Here is an 18,486-nt window from a genome sequence, read left to right as displayed (position 1 = left end):
TGGGGGGGGTGGCGGAGCCTAGCTACCTCGTGGCTGCCGTAACGTCAAGCTTGGCTTCTCTCACCACTTTCATGTTTCTTATTTCTAGCGAAGTCAAAAACTCATCAGTGGCCTACTGATTTTGTTCGATTTCTTTCCCTTCCTTTTCAAGTGTGTTTCATGCTAAAGTTTCTGTTTAACAGGATACAGTGATTACTTCGTATTTTACATATGTCTTCTTTATTAGGGGTACCCTCCGGTTGAGCCAGATGATGTACCTCTAATAAATGGTCCGGGTGGAACTAGTTTATCAATCAGTGGGGAGTAGATGGGCATGGCAGATTACAACGGGGGATAAAGGTCCGCATTACCCACCCTTCACTACTTGCAAAGAGTAGACAGAATATTTCTATTCCACATTATTTGCAAACAGAGAATACCTCGACAGAACTATTCCTTGAACAATAAATGTCCAGCCAATCAATCAATCAGTGGTGAGAAAAACAGGCATGACGGATTACAACGGGGGACAAAAGTCCGCATTACCTATCCTTCACTATCTGCAAAGGGAGACAGAATATTCCTATTCTTCTCTGTTTGTAGACAGGGAATATCTCAAAGAGCAATAATCGATAAAAAATTAGTAGGATTATAACACTTTAATAACTTATAAATATATACATCGCAACAAAAACAGTAAACACCTTAAAACATTTTTTATTAAAACAGAAGCAACAATGACAACTAACAGTAGTGATATCCTGGGCGGGTGATGGAACTGGGATTGTTAATGGAAAAACATCTACAGAGAAAGCTATTGGTGAATTATACTTCTCCGGAAATTTAAAACTCACAAATGTTTCATTTGTGTAATCGTTTTATATACATGTACATTAAAAACCTAAATACGCTCCACTGTTTTAGAAAATCTTTACAGCTTGCTAGATCACCCTTTAAAGTTACAACTACGAAAACCTACTTAATTAAGCTGTTGAATTCAGCTTCAAATGTAAAGCATAAGTTCAAGCTAGCATATCATATGTCTAAAAGGTTTACCATAATTGATATGCAAATTTAAATACTACCCTTTCTTAATGGTGACACCTTATCTCTCCTATATCCCACAATTTCCATGAGCAAAGCAAAAGAAATTCTGAGGCCCTGAAGAAATAAGGCTTACTGTGGGGTTCAACTCAATCTGGTGTTTGGGAGATTCCATGTTTTAGGGTGATATTCTGTGACAGGGTGCAGGCACCAGAAGAATTTTAGCCTAGTTCATCACATTGGAGAATGAGGGTCTGGGAAAATATCTAATCTGGTGAAGAACCATCCCTTCTTTAAACCCCATGGTGACCAACTATAGTTTATTCTCTATTTCGTTCCCTTGCCATAACAAAATAAAAGTCTTGGGTTATTTATGGAAGGGAATACTTTTTGTTTCTTCCAATTTTTAAAAGAAAAGAGGAGGGGGGTGGCAGCGTTCAAAGCACATCAGCGTGCATAAATACGAAAATGTTTTTACCTACCACGTACTTGACATTTTACAGCTTTTCATATTTGCTATTAAAAAACCATTGAAATTCACTGAAAAAACCATAGGTTATAGACCATATATAGTTAGGAATTAGCATTTACAAAACCTTAATTTACTCGCACAAAACCATTGAAATTCGCATATATAGTTAGTTGCGCTAACTATATATCGCGCACCCGCAATCCACTGCTGATGATGTCACATATTACATCATTCATGACATGGTCAGTGACATCACTGCTGACATCACTGATGACATCATCCAGTGACTGTATGTTTCTGTAAAGTTAAAATATGTCTTACATATTGAAGAATGAGTGGATGTATAAGTGTCTGGATGAAGGATTTAGTAGGTGCATGGCTGACTGTATGAGAGAGTGATTGAATGTGTCTCACTGAGTGCATGGGTTAGTGACTAAACTGTCTTAATTTGAATATAATATATGAAAATATATATAGGCAGAAGTAGGGCAGAATAGGAGAAACACATTGGTGTTTTCAACCAATTATACTGCTTTAGTTTGTTAAAGATGTGGTGATAGAAATATATTTCCTGACTGATCAAAACAATAAGAGATTTCCTGGGTTTTAAAATAGTTATTAGCATAAATATTAAATCCCAATAAGGGACATAATATAATAAATTATCGAGATCACAACAATGGAAATAACAGTGTGGCATCATGAGCTGACCCAGATGACATTATGGACAAGCACGTCTGGCTTTATTGTGATAATACACGCAAGCACACGTATGCTCAAATGCTGTTTGTTTGCGTTAGTACATGAAAACCAGAGCTCTTGGGTGTGTTGACTGCGTTTACTGCATTCTAGGAGCCGGAATGCCTTTGTCTCCTCTTGAAAACGAACAGTAAAAAAGAAAATACTAGAGAATGTGAAACTTATCGGGATATTGGAGGTACTGGATATGAACCTTTCCATGTGAAAGGAAACAGAAGGGCGACAACGTGGTATCATTTATGTACCAAGGTGCTGCACAACACAAGTGCATAGGCTCCGACACAGTGATATTTCCTAAAGAAAAATCCAATGGTCAGGATATTTAAAAACGAAACCATCATAAAACATTATCTAGAAGATTGTGGTGTGTTTTGGTTTTTTATTTTTTTATTTGCACTTGTATAGCACACAATTTGCCATAAACATGGCATTGCAACTGCTTTTGCTAGTCACGGATGACTTTCTAAAAGTTTTCATTGCAGAATGGGGTCTGATTTGGATTTTAACTATACGCATCTCAGAGGAGCAGACAATATCGCACTACAGAGCTCACCCTGGAAACCGGCCTCCAGAGGGATGTGGAGATCTCTGGACACCTACCTAGACTCTTATGAACCCCCATGAAACTGCTAAGACACCAAGACAAATGTATCGACTTGGACCCAAAGAGACGTGTCCAAATATAGTCCGGTTGGGCCTGCATGCGTGCTCAAACATCCTCACAGAATGTCAGATGTAATGTATAGCAATGTTTATCCCTTCCTCAGTGCCTGTCCCTACCTCTTTTTTCACCACTTACTTTTCTGTCCTTTCCTCCTTGCCTTTCTCTTGCTTTCAAAATAATGACATTTGGGGTTAGCGATATAAACACCCATGTATAACCGGAACCTACTTAACCTATGCTAACCCTGTAACAGATGTTGCAATTGTTTTTATGAATAAAAAATAAATAAAAATAAAAATAACAGAACATGCTCTAGCACACTTAAGGTTCTACTATTCACAGACAAATACAGACAGGTCAATTAGTTGGGTGTCAGCATGCTCACAACAGCACTGATAATCAAGATTACCACGTACCAATTTACAACAGGACACATTAATACAGAAGTCTGAACATATGCAACTCCAATAATCAATCATCAGGCTTTTAAAGCATCCATCAGCACTTGCTAAAAATAGTTCCACAATACACATAGATCTACCGAACAATGGGCCAGATTTATGAAACTAATTTGCGTTTGCAAACAGTGCGAGTCACAAAATTCGGCGGCTTCCAAATGTAAAATGGCCGTTCTGAATGTATGAAAGGCTTTGGCATTTGCAATTTAGGCAATCACAATTGTTAGCAATTACCAAAATTGTGAATGCAAATAGGGAGTCGCAATTGGCAATTCCCTAATGCACATATAAATGCCTTTCATAAATGCGAACTGTGCATTTAGGAAACGCTATTACCACAATAGGTAATCGCACGTTAGGTAATGCAAGACCTTTCTCACCTATGAGTCTTGAGGCCCATAGGAATGAATGGAGTCAAAATTACAAATATCGATTCCCTAATTGCGTTTGCGATTTTAAAGAAATTGCAATTAGGAAATCGATATTTCCTATCTGGTTTGTTACATCGCATTTTGCGATTACCAAATAGCAATTTCTTAAAAATCACTATTTGGTAATTACAAAATGATATTTTCATACATGTGGTACAATAATTACCATTATGAACCAAGGAAATACCTAGGTAGGCTGGCACAGCATTTTTTCCGATTTAAAGGCTGCATTGTTGCTGCGCTGAATTCATACAAATAAGTGACTCTTACCCGAGACTCTGGTCTAGAGCCTGGAGCTGAATGCAGTTTATCTTTGTCTCTGCCCGACTTTTCCTTCTCAGCTGATTTTTCTTTCCCTTTGCGAGGCGTTTTGTGAGCGGTGCCTGATTTCTGAGAATCTGTACTTCCGCGAGCTTCGCCGCTGGGGGATTGACTGGTTTCCTCGTGTTTATGTCTGGATGCTGCCCATGTGTGGAAGTTATGTTTGGTCAGGTTTTAAGTAAACGCCCAGTCGAGACACACCATCATGTCGAAGGAAAGCCATTGAAAAATAGGGGTAAATGGAGCAAATCAGAATATGTCCTATAACTTTCAAATCATTTGTGAAGATTAGCTAATCAAATATTAGAAAAGATTTAGATTCTTATTTACGTTGTCATTAGCACAATTTATGCACAGACTTTGCTAGTAGAAACACAGAAAAAGGCTCTGCCATTCTATGTTGCAAATAAACAAGTTACTTACCTTCGGAAATGCTTTTTCTGATGGATACAGTATCTGCTTGTGGATTCACAAATCTTGTATCCCAGTTATTAATAACAACCCCACACGTACTTAATCTTCAAGGCAGAAACATTTCTTTACAAATAATGTATTCTTCTTTGTATAAGAGAACACAATTCCACGCAACATTTAAAAGCAATCTGTAAGCAATGTATGTACCAAGTATTCCAGCCTTTTACAACCAGCTACAAAGTGACCCAATAGAAAGAATCTCTCAAATTGTGGAGTTCATATAAATTCTGTGACTAATAATACAAATTTCAGAGAGAAACAAACTGAAGAGACTTCTATGTCACCATTTAATAAATTCAAAAGAATTATTTGTTGGGAACCCTCAACATTTGACAAGGGTTCACTTTATTAGAAGAGTTACCTATCCAGCTAAAGGTGTGTTATTTTCAGTACTTTTAGACCACATCTATTATCTTAAACCAATCCAGTGAAATGTTACTGCCCCTATGTTTGGAAGCACTGTTACAGTGTGTTTCAACCTAACTTAAGAGGACTGTAATATTTTAGAGGTCTTCATCAGGACTAACAACATTGGTTTCCTGTAATCCTTTTATATATATTGCAATACAAACATTTCACAATTTTTTTTTTGTAAAAGCAAGGGCAGATATTGGTGTATTCTCACAAGGACAATGGAAGAGGTCATGGCTAACATACTGCCTGAGAGTTTCAATAAAAATTGAGATGCAGGCGTGATGGCTGACTGGAGGCCCTTTCTTGTTTTACCATATTAAACTGCCCTACACCTACAGCAGCACTAAACTGTCTACAGCCCAACTTCTTAAGAAAATATGACCATTGATGCACCACCAGTGCTCAAATAGAATAGGGAATGAATGTGTGTTAGTCAATGGAATCCCAATAACACACAATCTGCACCTAAAACCTACCCTTGCAATGCCAAGACATGTGGAAACATGAATTGGACAACTGAATTCTAAATATTAGTTACAAAGTTGTACCATGTTACATGTGACACATTCAACCGCTCCAGGCTTTTTTAGCCTAGGTAGCTTGCATGCTGCAAAATTTAATCTGATACTTATAAACCTAACCAGATGTGGCACCAAGCACAGTGTTAATGAGAAAAAAAGAAATGAATGTTATGAAGGTATCCAACATGATGTTTACTTGTGGCAGCTAAGAAAGTGTTACTTACATTGTGATTTAAGGAGTGGGAGCAGAGCAAGGACAAATAGATGGCAGCATTTAAAAAAAAAAGCAGAATGAGCTTTCAAAGCACAACTGTGAACAGAACATCAATAAACACTCTCGTCTGTCCTCATATTGCACATTCTCATTTTCTTCACTTCTTCATCATTTTTCATTTGTTCAGATAACTTTTCTTGTTCTCTCACCCTCACCCTCTCCTTCCCCTACCCAGAGGCGTAGCTAGCCCTGTGGCCGCCCGTGGTGGGGTCCCTGCATTTTCCGCCCGGCAGCGGTTGCAGTGAAGAGCAGTTAGGGAAGTGGGGGTATGTTGAGTGCTCACTCCTGAGTGGAATAGACACTAGTCCCCTCAGCTTGCAGGTGTCTCTCACCTGTAATACACCTTTGGGATCCACCTGACTCTTTCGGCTTCTTCAACAGCAAAATATTTGCTGAATTCCTCCATTCCATTTCCAACGTCAGTTCCCACCCATGCACCCGGCTACCTGATGTAAGTATCCTGGTTCCTGGGGTATCCACAGGTGTGGTGACTCTCCAACAGGGTTTCTTCAGGGTCTGCTGGGAAGGGTCCTTTTTCTTTAAAATTGCAACCACGACTTACCCATTGACATGTATTGAGCACGCAATCATGTTCCCACTCTGCACACAAACTCTGAGGGGTTCCTGGATACTCACCTTGGGGTGTTCCTTGGGTCCTCGGCTCTTTTACGTCTTCTTGGTCCATTTTTGACTTAGGTCATGGTTAGTATTCCACTACTTTAGTATATGGTTTGGTATCCCCTTGAAGACCGATGGGTATTTGTGCTACTTACATGTTCTATGATCAAAGTATTTTGTGCATTTTGGTTATCTTTCCGGGTAGGAGATATTGCAATGTGTTTGTGAGTGTTTATAATAAATACATATTTTCTATAACTACCCTATGTGGTTCTTTTTCACTTAACGTATCTCATAAGATTAAGTACTGGCAAAACAAGCTGCTTTACAATCATTCTGCACTAAGCCTTCAGGCTGCTTTCCACAGCTATCACCAGAGGGCTTTCTAAGGTTATCTAAGAACACTAAAATCACCATAAGGGTTGTCTGGGTTTGTGCAGGGTGCTACACTTATATAAGTGAGCACCATATACTAAGCCATCCTCCTACAGAGAGGTAGCAAGATAAACAACTTCTAATTGAAGAGGAAAAGGTGGAAGAGATTTGGTGCAGTGGCCAGGGAGACTGACTCCGGAACCCGGGGGCTTAAGGTTCGATACCCCGTGCCGGCGGCAGATCAGCCCAACACCATGTGACTCTGGGCAATAGCTCACTTAATCTTCCTGATGGCCACCAGCGCCCTGACATCTTCAGGTAATTATTTGCGCTTTACAAATACTAGACATAAATGTGCATCTTCCTCACCCCAGCAGCTAAGCAGAATCTACCTCTGTCAGACACTTTAATCTGCATGGATAAATGGCAGAATTGTTAGATAACAGTGTATTGAGTGAATGAGTGATTTCTCAAGCAATAAATTACTAATGTGTCCATCTATGCACTGCCTTTTCCTTTCAGTACATTTTTCTCACATTCATCCTCTCATCCATCCACAAATATGCCTATGAATATAGCGCTTCCACCTATTACATAGTGTCTGTCAGGGGGCGGAGTATACATCAGGAAATGGCCTGGCTTGGTCTAGCCACTCCCACAGCCATATTTAGCTGCTGCACCTGTATTTACTTACTCATTTTACTTCAAAGTTATTTTACTCCTAAAAAATGGAAAATAAAATTTCTGCTAACAATAAAAGGAGACAGCAGGTTTCACCTCCTCCTTTAAAATCGAAAGTGATGGAGTCATCTGAACCTTCACTGTCATTTTAGAAGAAATTCAAGCTCGTCGTGGTGATACTGATACTATTGCGACAGAGATCAAAAATGTGCGAAAAGAAATGGCCAGTTTGTCCATGAAAATATCTGATAATTCAATTAAGATACAAGATAATAAATCCAAAATTGATGCTTTTACTCCACTGCTGGCGAAAATATCTCCTATGGATTCACATCTTTTGGACATGGAAAATCGTAATAGACAATACAATCTTCGGATATTTAATTTACCCGAAGAAGTTGAGGGGTCTAATTGCTGATTATATTTAGAAAACTTGATTCCTGGTCTTTTAAATATCAAATTTCCAGAAAAATTTGAGGTTGATAAGGCACACAGAATTCTCTCTCATCGCAATCCTCAACATGCCAAACCAAGGTAAATGATATTTAAAGTTTTTCGCCCTCATCACTTGGTTTTGATCAGGAAAGCTGCAAGAGAAATTCCCTCACTAATGGTTAATGGCAACACAATCTTCATTCATCAAGACTTTGCTAAGGAAACTGTTGCAATGCGTAAGGAATTCTCTGACCTTCGCCCTCAGTTACGCAGTCTTGGGTACAAATATGGCCTTTTTGACCCATCTACAATGCACATATGGAAAGATACTTTTTCGAAATCTTTTCATCGGCCAGAAGACCTCAGACGTTTTCTTAATCTTCAAATGCAACATTCAATGGATACTCATGACCCTACTACTTGAGAAAAAAAATGCTTGTAGGGTGCGTGTGCGTTTCACTGTTCATATTTATGTTTTTTGTTTGTCTTTTTTCAATGTTTTCCTTTCTCCCTTACTTTTTATATTCTCTAGAGCTACTCACTATTTCTTATATGTGCTTTTTATCACTGTTCTCTTCTCTTCTTTTATTTTTTTCTTTCTTCCTTGTCCATTATAGCTAACATTAAAGTAATTTCACTAAATGTTAAAGGTTCGAGCCATCCAGTTAAGCGTACAAAAATTTTAGATTAATTCGGCAGTTCTAAAGCTGATTTGTTTTTTACAAGAAACGCATGTTGATGATAAAACCTTAGATTAAATGAAATGAAAATGGGTTGACGATATTGTTTCCTCTCCTGCTAATGGCAAGAAAAATGGCGTAGCTATACTATTTGCAAAGAAATCTTATTGCCAAATTTTTAGTAAAGTTACTGATACTGTGGGGAGATATTTAATTGTTAAAGTTAAAGTTCATGACTCTATTATATTTTTATTAAATGTTTATGGACCCACTGCGGATGAACCTGCTTTTTGGACTAATCTCACAACGGAAGTACTTAAAATTGGTACTGTTCCTTTAATTGTTGCTGGTGATTTTAATGTTATAGATTCTCAAACGAAGTATCATCCTCCTAGGGCTTATTTTGCTTTTTCAACGTTTCTTCAAACTAGTAAATTAGTTGATATTTGGCGTCTCCATTTCCCTACAGAAAAACATTTTACTTTCTTTTCTAATCCTCACAATTCCCACTCTCGAATTGATTATATATTAGTCACTAGACAACTTAGTAACTCTATAAAAATACCTATGATTGGTAATTTTGATGTCTCTGATCATGCTATGATTTTTTGTATTTTAAATCTAAAGTCCACCTTTTCCAAACAATGTAGATGGAGAATGAATTCTAGCATAGCTCTCAATGACAATAATAAACCAAAATGTTATCTGCCATTACTGATTATTTTCAACTGAATCCTGAAGGTTCGACTTCTAAGGTTACCAGATGGGATGCTTTTAAAGCTTATATTAGAGGAGCTACCATCTCTATTATGGCTCATGAAAATAAATCATTAAATGCAAACATTAAACATTTAGAAAAACAAATAGCAACATTTGAACGACTCTTTATTACTTCTAATGATCAACAATATAGAGATAAGTTACAAAAACTTAGATATGAATTTAATACAATTCTTAGTCTAAAGCCAAAGCTAAATTTAGTTTCAATGCAAAAAAATCTGGGGGACTTTTAGAAAATGATTTACGTATTAAAAAAGATAAAACCCAAATCACTTCTATTCATGGTCCCAATGGAAAAATTGCATTATCTCATAAGGACATTGTTAATGAATTTTTGGACTTTTACTCTAATTTATATAATAAACCTGACTTTAATTATGACTCATTGATAGACTCTTTCTTATCCTACTGTAATCTACCTAAGATTTCTCAATCAGATAAACTTGGACTGGAATTACCCATTACTAATGATGAAATTGTATTGCTATAAAATCTCTCAAACAGAATAAATCTCCTGGTCCTGATGGTTTGCCAGCAGAATTTTATAAAGAATTTCAATCCCAACTATCACCTTTATTTCTTCAACTTTTTACATCATTTGGTTCATCAGGAATTACGTCTGGCTCTTTTACTGAAGCTTTAATTATTGTTCTACCTAAACCAGACTAAGATATCACTCTTGTTTCTAATTATCGCCCCATTTCTTTAATTAATCAAGATTGTAAATTATATATATCAAATGCACTTATGGGAGGAGCTACGCTAGCAAACAAGATGGCTGCTTAGGATCTCGGCTCCGCCGACTTCCGTATCCTGCCAGATGATCCTGTCGATAATCCTGATTTTACGCCCGACCTCTGTGTAGATGAACTGATGCACACTCCGATGGTGTAATCCCGAAAACTTAATCGGCTTGCTAGACGGAGTTGCGTTTGCAGCCTAGTCCAGCAGGAGAGCCGGGGCCTCGAGTTTTGACCGAGCCGGGTTGCAGTTAAACAACATCGGACGTGAGAATCAAGCAGGGACCGGTCTATCACAGTGGAGGTCTTTTTTGCCCGAATTTGACGGTGGTCCTTCTGATTGGCTAACGTCGAGGGAGGAGTGATGTGGCATGACAGTGGCTCTGGGGGTCCGGGTCCCTGTCCCGTGGACCCGGTTTGTCACCGCCGAGGTTTCGGTGGGTCGGGATCTTCGCTCTCGGCACCGGAGTGCAGATTGCTGCCGCAGAACCAATCAGTCACCCTCGGACACCCGCCCGTTCCGCTCCTGTCTGTTCCCCCGGAGAAACCGGGCTCTCTGGGGGAAGTGATATGGTCAGTACTGAGCGAGGAGAAATGGACCGGACGGAGCGTGAGCCGTCGCTGAAGACAGTATTGGCAGCCATCGGGGCATTTCATTCACATATGGATGCCCTGGTTCACAAAATGATTGCGGGCCTATTTGAGACGGGGTGTGGAACCGGACCCTGCTCCACTGCAGGAACTGCAACCAGCTACGAATCACATGACGACCATTTTGATTCTGGACGAGGACCCCGTGCGACAAGAGGCGCCGAAGCCCTTAGTCAGAACCGGTGTTTTGAACGTATTGCTAAGCCTACCATCATTGCTGACTTTGGGAGAATCGATTGGCGTTTCATTCCCGGAGACTCCTGTTGGTGATTGTTCTTGGACTTCAGTTTCATACTTTCCCTCTTTGGTGACTATACGATTGTGGAGAAAACAACATTGGGACTATACGTCCATGAGGGAGCGTTTCTGTGCAGATGGGGTTCTTGAGTACTTACTGACTTTGATTTGTTTTGGACTGAATTTTTTCGGACTCTTTTTGCACCATGATTCTCTTGTAGACGTAGTGGTCCTACCGGGATGGGTTTGCATGATGGTTCAGAAGGGCCAAGGCTGAGATCGATTGACCGGAGTTGGTACTATGGCCTAATGGATGTGGGATTTGTAACGGTTGGACTCACGGGAGGCTGGGCGGTGTATCACAGCTCCCCCTAATTTGCTCTTTCTGTGATCTTAGATAAAGTTGTATTTTTATCATAGGCGGTGCTTGTCTCTGATGGGGGGGGAGGGGACCGGGAGCCTATACAGAAATTCACTCCCCCATTTTTTCTCTTTTCTACTTTTAGAACTTAGTTAGTTAGGTCGACAGGCACACTGCTAGCTGGGGTTAGGCGATAGCCATATGCAGGGGTGCCTGGGTGGGGGGATGGGTTTATTGTTTTATTTCTGTTTTTTGTTCTTATGGTTTTCTTTTTCCTCAATCTTTCTTTAGTCTCTCCCTTATTAGTAATATTGGTGAAATATCCTGATTTTGTTTAAATTCCAGTCTCTGATTGCCATGCTTCAAGTTCTTCAACTATTCTGATTTCATGGGTGGGCGGACTCTGAAGGCCTGCCGTTAGTTGTTTGTTGATTGTAATGCTGCAAATCCTGCTTCGTACTCACTAGCGCAGGCGTCTCAGCGATTCTTTTGTTGTTCCACGTCTATCCTGTCATTGTACTTGTCCACCCTATAATTATGTATGAATGTATGTATGGCACCGGATATGTCTATTCTTTTTCCTTGTTTTTAAAATAATAAAAAGATTTATAAAAAAAAAAGAAAGAAAGATTGTAAATTATATGCAAGAATACTGGCTACACATTTATCCCCTGTTTTAGGCTCTATTATCCATCCTCATCAATCTGGGTTTATGAAAAATAGATACTCTGCTAATACCACAAGAACTTTGTTACATGTCATTGAACAAGGTCACACATTAATTAATCCTTCAGGAGTCATGGCTTTGGATGCTGAAAAAGCTTTTGACAAACTTCTTTGGCAGTTTTTATTTCACACTTTATCGTCTTTTAATTTTAGTGATACTTTTATTCGTATGGTTTCAGCTTTATATTTTGCTCCTACTGCTCGTTCATTTATTAATGGCCAAGTTTCTAATCAATTCTCCCTTTTCAGAGGTACACGTCAAGGGTGTCCCCTTTCCCCTTTGTTGTTTTTAATAGGTATTGAACCCTTTCTTACTACCATAAGGAATTGTGATACTATTAAAGGAATTAAGGTTAAAGATGTTACTATTAAAACTTTAGCTTATGCTGATGATGTGCTTGTATTCATTAGTGATCCATTAACTACTTTTCCTTCCTTAATTGAAATAATAAAACACTATTCTTTAGTATCTGGGCATAAATTGAATACTAACAAAACTGAATTTTTTCCTTTAAATGTTTATTGTACTCCAGATATGATTTCTATGCGTGATATCATTTGGCAAAAGCATAAATTAAAATACTTGGGTATTTTATTCTCTTCCTCTATAAAATCAACATTAACTTTAAATAGTGATTTTGTGTTAAAGTACATTAAAGATAAAACGTCCAAATGGGCCTCATTATATCTTTCATGGTGGGGTAGTATGGAATCTAATCAAATGAATATTGCTCCTAAAGTCTTTTACACCCTAGCCATGGTTTCCATAAAATTTCCATTAAAATTTTATAAAGATATTGATAAACTTCTTTCCAAACTTCTTTGGAATAACAAAGCTCCTCGTATCAGTTATAAAAAATGAAAACTGTCTAAATGTAATGCTGGTTTTGGTATTCCAGATTTTCTTCTTTATCATAAGTTGTTTATTTTGAAACAAAGTGCTATTTGGTTTAATCACTCCTTTTTACAAAACCCTCCTACTTGGATTAATATTGAAAAATCCATTGTGGAACCTTTTCCACTTCCCACTCTGTTAACAATGTCTAAAAAATCTTTTTTTCAGAAATCTCTTATTCTCAAATCCACTAAAATGATTTTCAATGATATGGACTCAATTTTTCAATGTCCCATGTACAATACAGTCGAATTATCTTTGTGGTATAGCAATGTTATGAAATTGAATAGAAATGTCAATTTTGAGTTCTCATGGATTAAAGTTGGTATTTTCTATCTTAAAGATGTTTATTCTAATAATACATTTTTACCATTTATTGATCTACAAATAAAGTTTGGTTTAGCTAATTCTGAACTTATAAAATATGAATATTTATGTAATTCAATTTTGGATTCATTTTCACAAGTTATTCCCTTTAATATAAAAGCTGATTTTATCCAAACTATTTCAACAAATGCTCATGGTGTCTCTATTCTATATAAAAGATTATCCAACAATCTAGGCAGTAATATAAATATGATTTCAATGCTCTGGAATAATGAACTATCGTTCTCATTATCTATTGATACTTGGGAAAATATATGGCTTTATAGTATATCTGGATGGTTACCTGTTTCACTTTTCCAAACTAATTCCTATATTCTATTTAATTGCTTATGGACTCCAGTGCGTTTATCTCAAGCAAAACTTCTTCAATCTGATAAATGTTGGCATTGTAATTTACACTCTGGTTCACTACAACATATGCTTTTCACTTGTCCTTTAATATTCAAATTTTGGACAGAAGTTTGGGAAATTATTAAAAAGATTCTCAATATTCAAGAAGACATCGTATAAATTGTTAATATGGAAATCTGTGATTTTATCACAGGATTTAAGTCCTCTTAAATGCAAACTTTTTAATTTTTTTATTTCAGCGGCGATAAAATCCATTACGTTCTGTTGGAAAGATGTCTCAAGACTATCAGTTCATGCTTGGTGGTCCTGGGTTATTTTTACACGAAGAGGTGCACAATTATCTTTATCTGGGGTTTGTCAGAATTCCATTTCGTATCATTTATTTTAGACTCCTGTGGATACTTATTTATCAAATGAATGGTATATTTATTACTTGTTACCTCTATAAAGTTTATATATAGTATACATTGTATTAATTGATGTTTCATAGTAGCTCTATTTATAAAGTAATATTTATTGACTATTATTGATGTACCTTACTCTGCCCTTCCTCTTTCTAGTTTTTATCTACACATGGTTATCCTATTCCAATCCGATAAGACTATGATGTTGTTATATTATTAATATTCTATTAGATTTTTGCAATGATCTTATTTTTTTTGTATGTCTTGTTTCTGTTGTTTATTCTGAAAATGTCAATAAAATAATATAAACTAATATTGGATTTTTACCCATTGTGGACACAATTGAATACTGACTTGATTTAGAAGGTTTGCTCTAGAATTAGGAACTAGTGTCCTTTTCTTTTGTTCCCAATTTATTGTCCTATGTAACTAATACTTTGGTTTTTATCCCTTTTTTTTAAAAAAAATGTCTATGTTTTTAACAGCTATGTACTTTGTTCCCTATTTTAATTGAAGTACACTTGTGTATGTATTTTAATAAAATGAATCACTATTTTAGTACAGATATCTGTGGATTATATTCTTTATGTCCTCTCTCTCAGCACTGGTGTGAGGTAGTGTGCAAGCTTTGTATGGTTGGTGTACTAATAGCCACTGGGGCACTTCTTTCGTGACTTAAGACAAGAACAAGCAACAAATCTGAAAACCTGCCCGTTGCCTTCTAGGTCGCACTTCGCGCATGGAGGCCCAGCAAGCACATCTATGGGAAGCAGTCAAAGTATCTATTTGTGGGCCAAAGGATAACTTGCAGTACGGAGGACCAGTATGGCGCCAGCACTGGGCATGTCCATATGATATGATAGAACCCCAAATCAGCAGCATGGCAGCAGTAACATGCTGACGAAACCCAGGAAACATAGCTTGTAGACACCGAGGGGTGAGGTACACCCAGTGCAGGAAGTAACACGGATTGAGTTTAAATCCAGCATTTCGGGACCCTTTGGAGGTGAACGCCTGGGTTTTCTCCAGGCAGAGTCACTGAGCACGATTCCTAGATCCATCACCCAGTGTTGGAGCAGGTGGGACAGGTCCACCTACACCCCAATGAACAGCGCCCTATGGAGAACCCGTCCTCCACCAAGCACAGCCTAATGCAACAGAAAGTGCCCACCCAGAACATCATACATCTCCCTCAAGCCCAGGAAGGAGCTAGCCCCACCCCCTGCAAACAGTTAGCCCAGTATGGTGAGCCCTGCCTCAGGCCACAGACACTGACCAGCCCTACCTCCTGTGTGGTGCCAGTACTGAGCAAGCATCAAGAAGAGGGCGCAGGTTTATTGGACCATTGTATGCAACATCTGTTATACCCGTGTCCACATGTACAGCACTGTTCAAACTAGGACATTCCCATCTCGCACCATTGCGGCAGGGGCAGGTCATAGCAGAATCCAAGTTAAAAAAGCTCTGGAAGGTGTACCAATCTCCCAGTGGCCTACAGCATCCCAGATCACCATCACCACTGAGCCACCCACTGAAACTGAATGGCTAAAAGAAAAGCTCAAAGTCCGGGCAGTCATACCACCCTCATTTACTGACAATCGCAATTTCTGCAGGGCCACTCTGCTTCTCAAAGATCCTCGATATAATGTGAGAAGTATGATATACAATTCCCAAAGGTACGCCCTAGGGATTTCAACCTTAAAGGTGCAAACAGATAAAGGAGCCAGAGCAGCAGAGCTTAATTTGTAAAAATACCTATGTGCTAGGACCCTTCTTTGAAACCAATTCAGCCTGCCGCATGCATTGCCCCTGCCACCAAGTTGTGGCTGGCATGGCTCGCGAGTGACGGGGCAGGGGGGCACAGTGGAGGGGAGTCATGCTGGGGGTTGGTTGAGTATGCAAACAACAAAATTCACCTTGCCGATGGTCCCTGTCTCGGCTCCTACTCTCCTCGTCTTGGAACAGGAAGCACAGCTAGGCCCCACTGACCAATAACAATGCCGCAATGCAGCATTGTGTTTGCTAAGCGTCAAAGCTCCAGTGACCATTCCCAACACTGCAATGCACCGTTGTGATTGGTTTGAAAGCTGTCACACAGTGCTCAGCCAGGGGCTGAAGAGGTCGGCATGTTCTCCATGTAGGCTGTAATGCAGCCTGCATGGAGAACAGGGAAAGTGTGCATGACTGGTTGGGCGGCCCGAGATGGCCAACCAAACAGTCATTGCACACTTAGGAGTGGGCAAACCACTCCTCCCTTGCCCTGCTCCGAGAGCAGAGCAGCCCTGCCCACCCTACAAGGGTAACAGTTCACACTATTTCAGGCCACACACTGCTATAATAATGATGTGAGAGGCTGGTATTATTTATTTTCAATGCAATTTGACTTAAAAAACACAGTTGTTGTGCTCATTGCAAAATTAAACAGAAAGCACTGCCATGTGGTGGACTGCCACGAGAGCCAGTGCTGACAATTAAGTGCTGTGTCAAGCACCAGAAACTACTGGCTCAAATTAAGCACTGCACAGCAGAATCATCATCTTAGGAATGGCTATCTGACCGCCAACCAATATAAGGAGAGTGTCCAAAAGCTGACCAATTGCTGCAGTGCAGTCATAGCCTGGGCAAAGTTACCCTCAAAGAGCATCCCCACATATCTATACATTTTTACTCCCAGGTACTGAATGAGTACAGGTTCAGAGTACAGTGGCAGCACGGCAGTGGAAAGGTGGATCTCCCCCCAGCCAGGTTGAAGTGGGTAGGTGCAGAACTTATGCCAGTTAACCTCCAGGTCATCCATTCACTCGAAGGTCAACATACCCTCAAGTCAGAAGGCATCTCTGCGCATATACAGCGGCATGTCATCTGCATATAATGAAATATATAAGCAATCACCGATAACTGTAGGCTCCGATATTGTCCACCCTGCCATACTAACAGTGCAAAGGGCTCTACAGTCAGGGCAAGTAACAGAGGAGACAAGGGCCAACAGTGTTGGGTGCCCCTCTCCACTGTACACCCATCAGATATTACTGAGTCAGTCTGAACCCTTGCCGCCAGCTGAGTATATAATAGCTTAGTCCATTTAACAAAGGCTAGCTCAAAACCACATCTTGAGAAAAGTAGCATACAAAGAACTCCCAATCCAGGGAATTGAACACTTGCTGAATGTCAACAGACAATGCCAGCAAGTCCAGTGGGAGGGTTCCCTGCATGCCCAGGACATGAATCAGCTGGTGAATATTAGGCAAGATACTATGAGCAGGTATAAACCATGTCTGCTCATGTGTGGCAAAATCCTGTTCACCAGACTTACTCAGGATTTTATAATCTGCATTAAGCATAGAGAGGGGGTTGTAGGAATCCACTGAAGACACATGTGTGGCCTTGCACAAAGAGGGTGGAAGCAGTCCTTGCTGTCATGCTCTGTTAAAAACTTCCACTAACCTAGGGGCAAGGGCAGCAGAATAAGAGGAGTAGAATTCTATGGACAGTCTGTCCAAGCCGGGGACCTTGCCCTGAGCCATCTCCTTTACAGCGCTTGCACCTCCTGCACAGTAATATCAGCACCTAGTCACTCTGTCACTGCGGGGTCCAGGACTGATGGGGAGGAATCTGCGATATAAGGAAGTACATTCAACTCATTAACCCCTGCGCCAGCCACGTACAGCTCAAATAGAAGTTCAGGAATACCATATTAATTGTTTCTTGCGTGAGTCCCAGTGTCATGGCCCGCTGAGTCTTTAATCTGAAGAATGGCATGCCGCCTTATCTAGTCCCAAAGGAGCCAGGTTAACATGCTTCCAGACTTGTCCCTCTCCATGTAAGCCCTTGCAATATAAGTCCTGTAGTCATTTTGCTGCAAGGGCGCTATAACATTGCAAACAATTTCTCCCATTCAGCAAACATCCACTCTCTGCCCTCCTGTTTCTCCCCCAACTCCAGGGGGAGCCCCTTAAGGAGCGCCTCCTGCTGTCTAATGTCCTGGTGGAGCTGGGTGCGCACCCCAAACCGTTCGGAGATACAGTAACCACGCACCACAACCCTGGAGGCCTCCCATTCAACTCCCACTAACAATGCTGATCCTGCATTGCCCAACCAAAAATAAGTGATCCTGAAACTAAGAAAGGCCCAGAAAGCCAGGTCGTCAAGCAGGGACCAACCGCCAAGTATACAAGATCTGCACGGCTACCCCCTGAAAGTGCATAGTAAGGGGTAGGGGGTCTGAATACGTCCTTACCAGGTACTCTGCATCCACCACCCACTTCTACGCAGCATCACAACATAGCACCCTATTAAACTTACCTCTAAGTCATGCAAATCCGATCACTAAGAGTAACCCTGAACTCGGGATTCC

The 18,486-nt window shown here is 39.8% G+C and overlaps 1 protein-coding gene across 1 annotated transcript in view; it reads right to left on the bottom strand.

Moving 5' to 3' along the window:
• The window catches only part of ADGB (androglobin), a 1,363,241-nt gene that overhangs the window by 201,332 nt on the left and 1,143,423 nt on the right, over positions 1–18,486 (bottom strand). Inside the window, exon 30 of the mRNA XM_086927423.1 lies at positions 4,078–4,268. Coding sequence (XP_086783549.1) covers positions 4,078–4,268 — 191 coding nt within the window. The remainder of the gene's footprint in view (positions 1–4,077; positions 4,269–18,486) is intronic.

Source organism: Lissotriton vulgaris, chromosome 6, assembly GCF_964263255.1.
Source record: "Lissotriton vulgaris chromosome 6, aLisVul1.2, whole genome shotgun sequence".
Lineage (NCBI taxonomy): Eukaryota > Metazoa > Chordata > Amphibia > Caudata > Salamandridae > Lissotriton > Lissotriton vulgaris.
The sequence above is the reverse complement of the archived record's forward strand: the minus strand, read 5'-3'. Positions and strand labels throughout refer to the sequence as shown.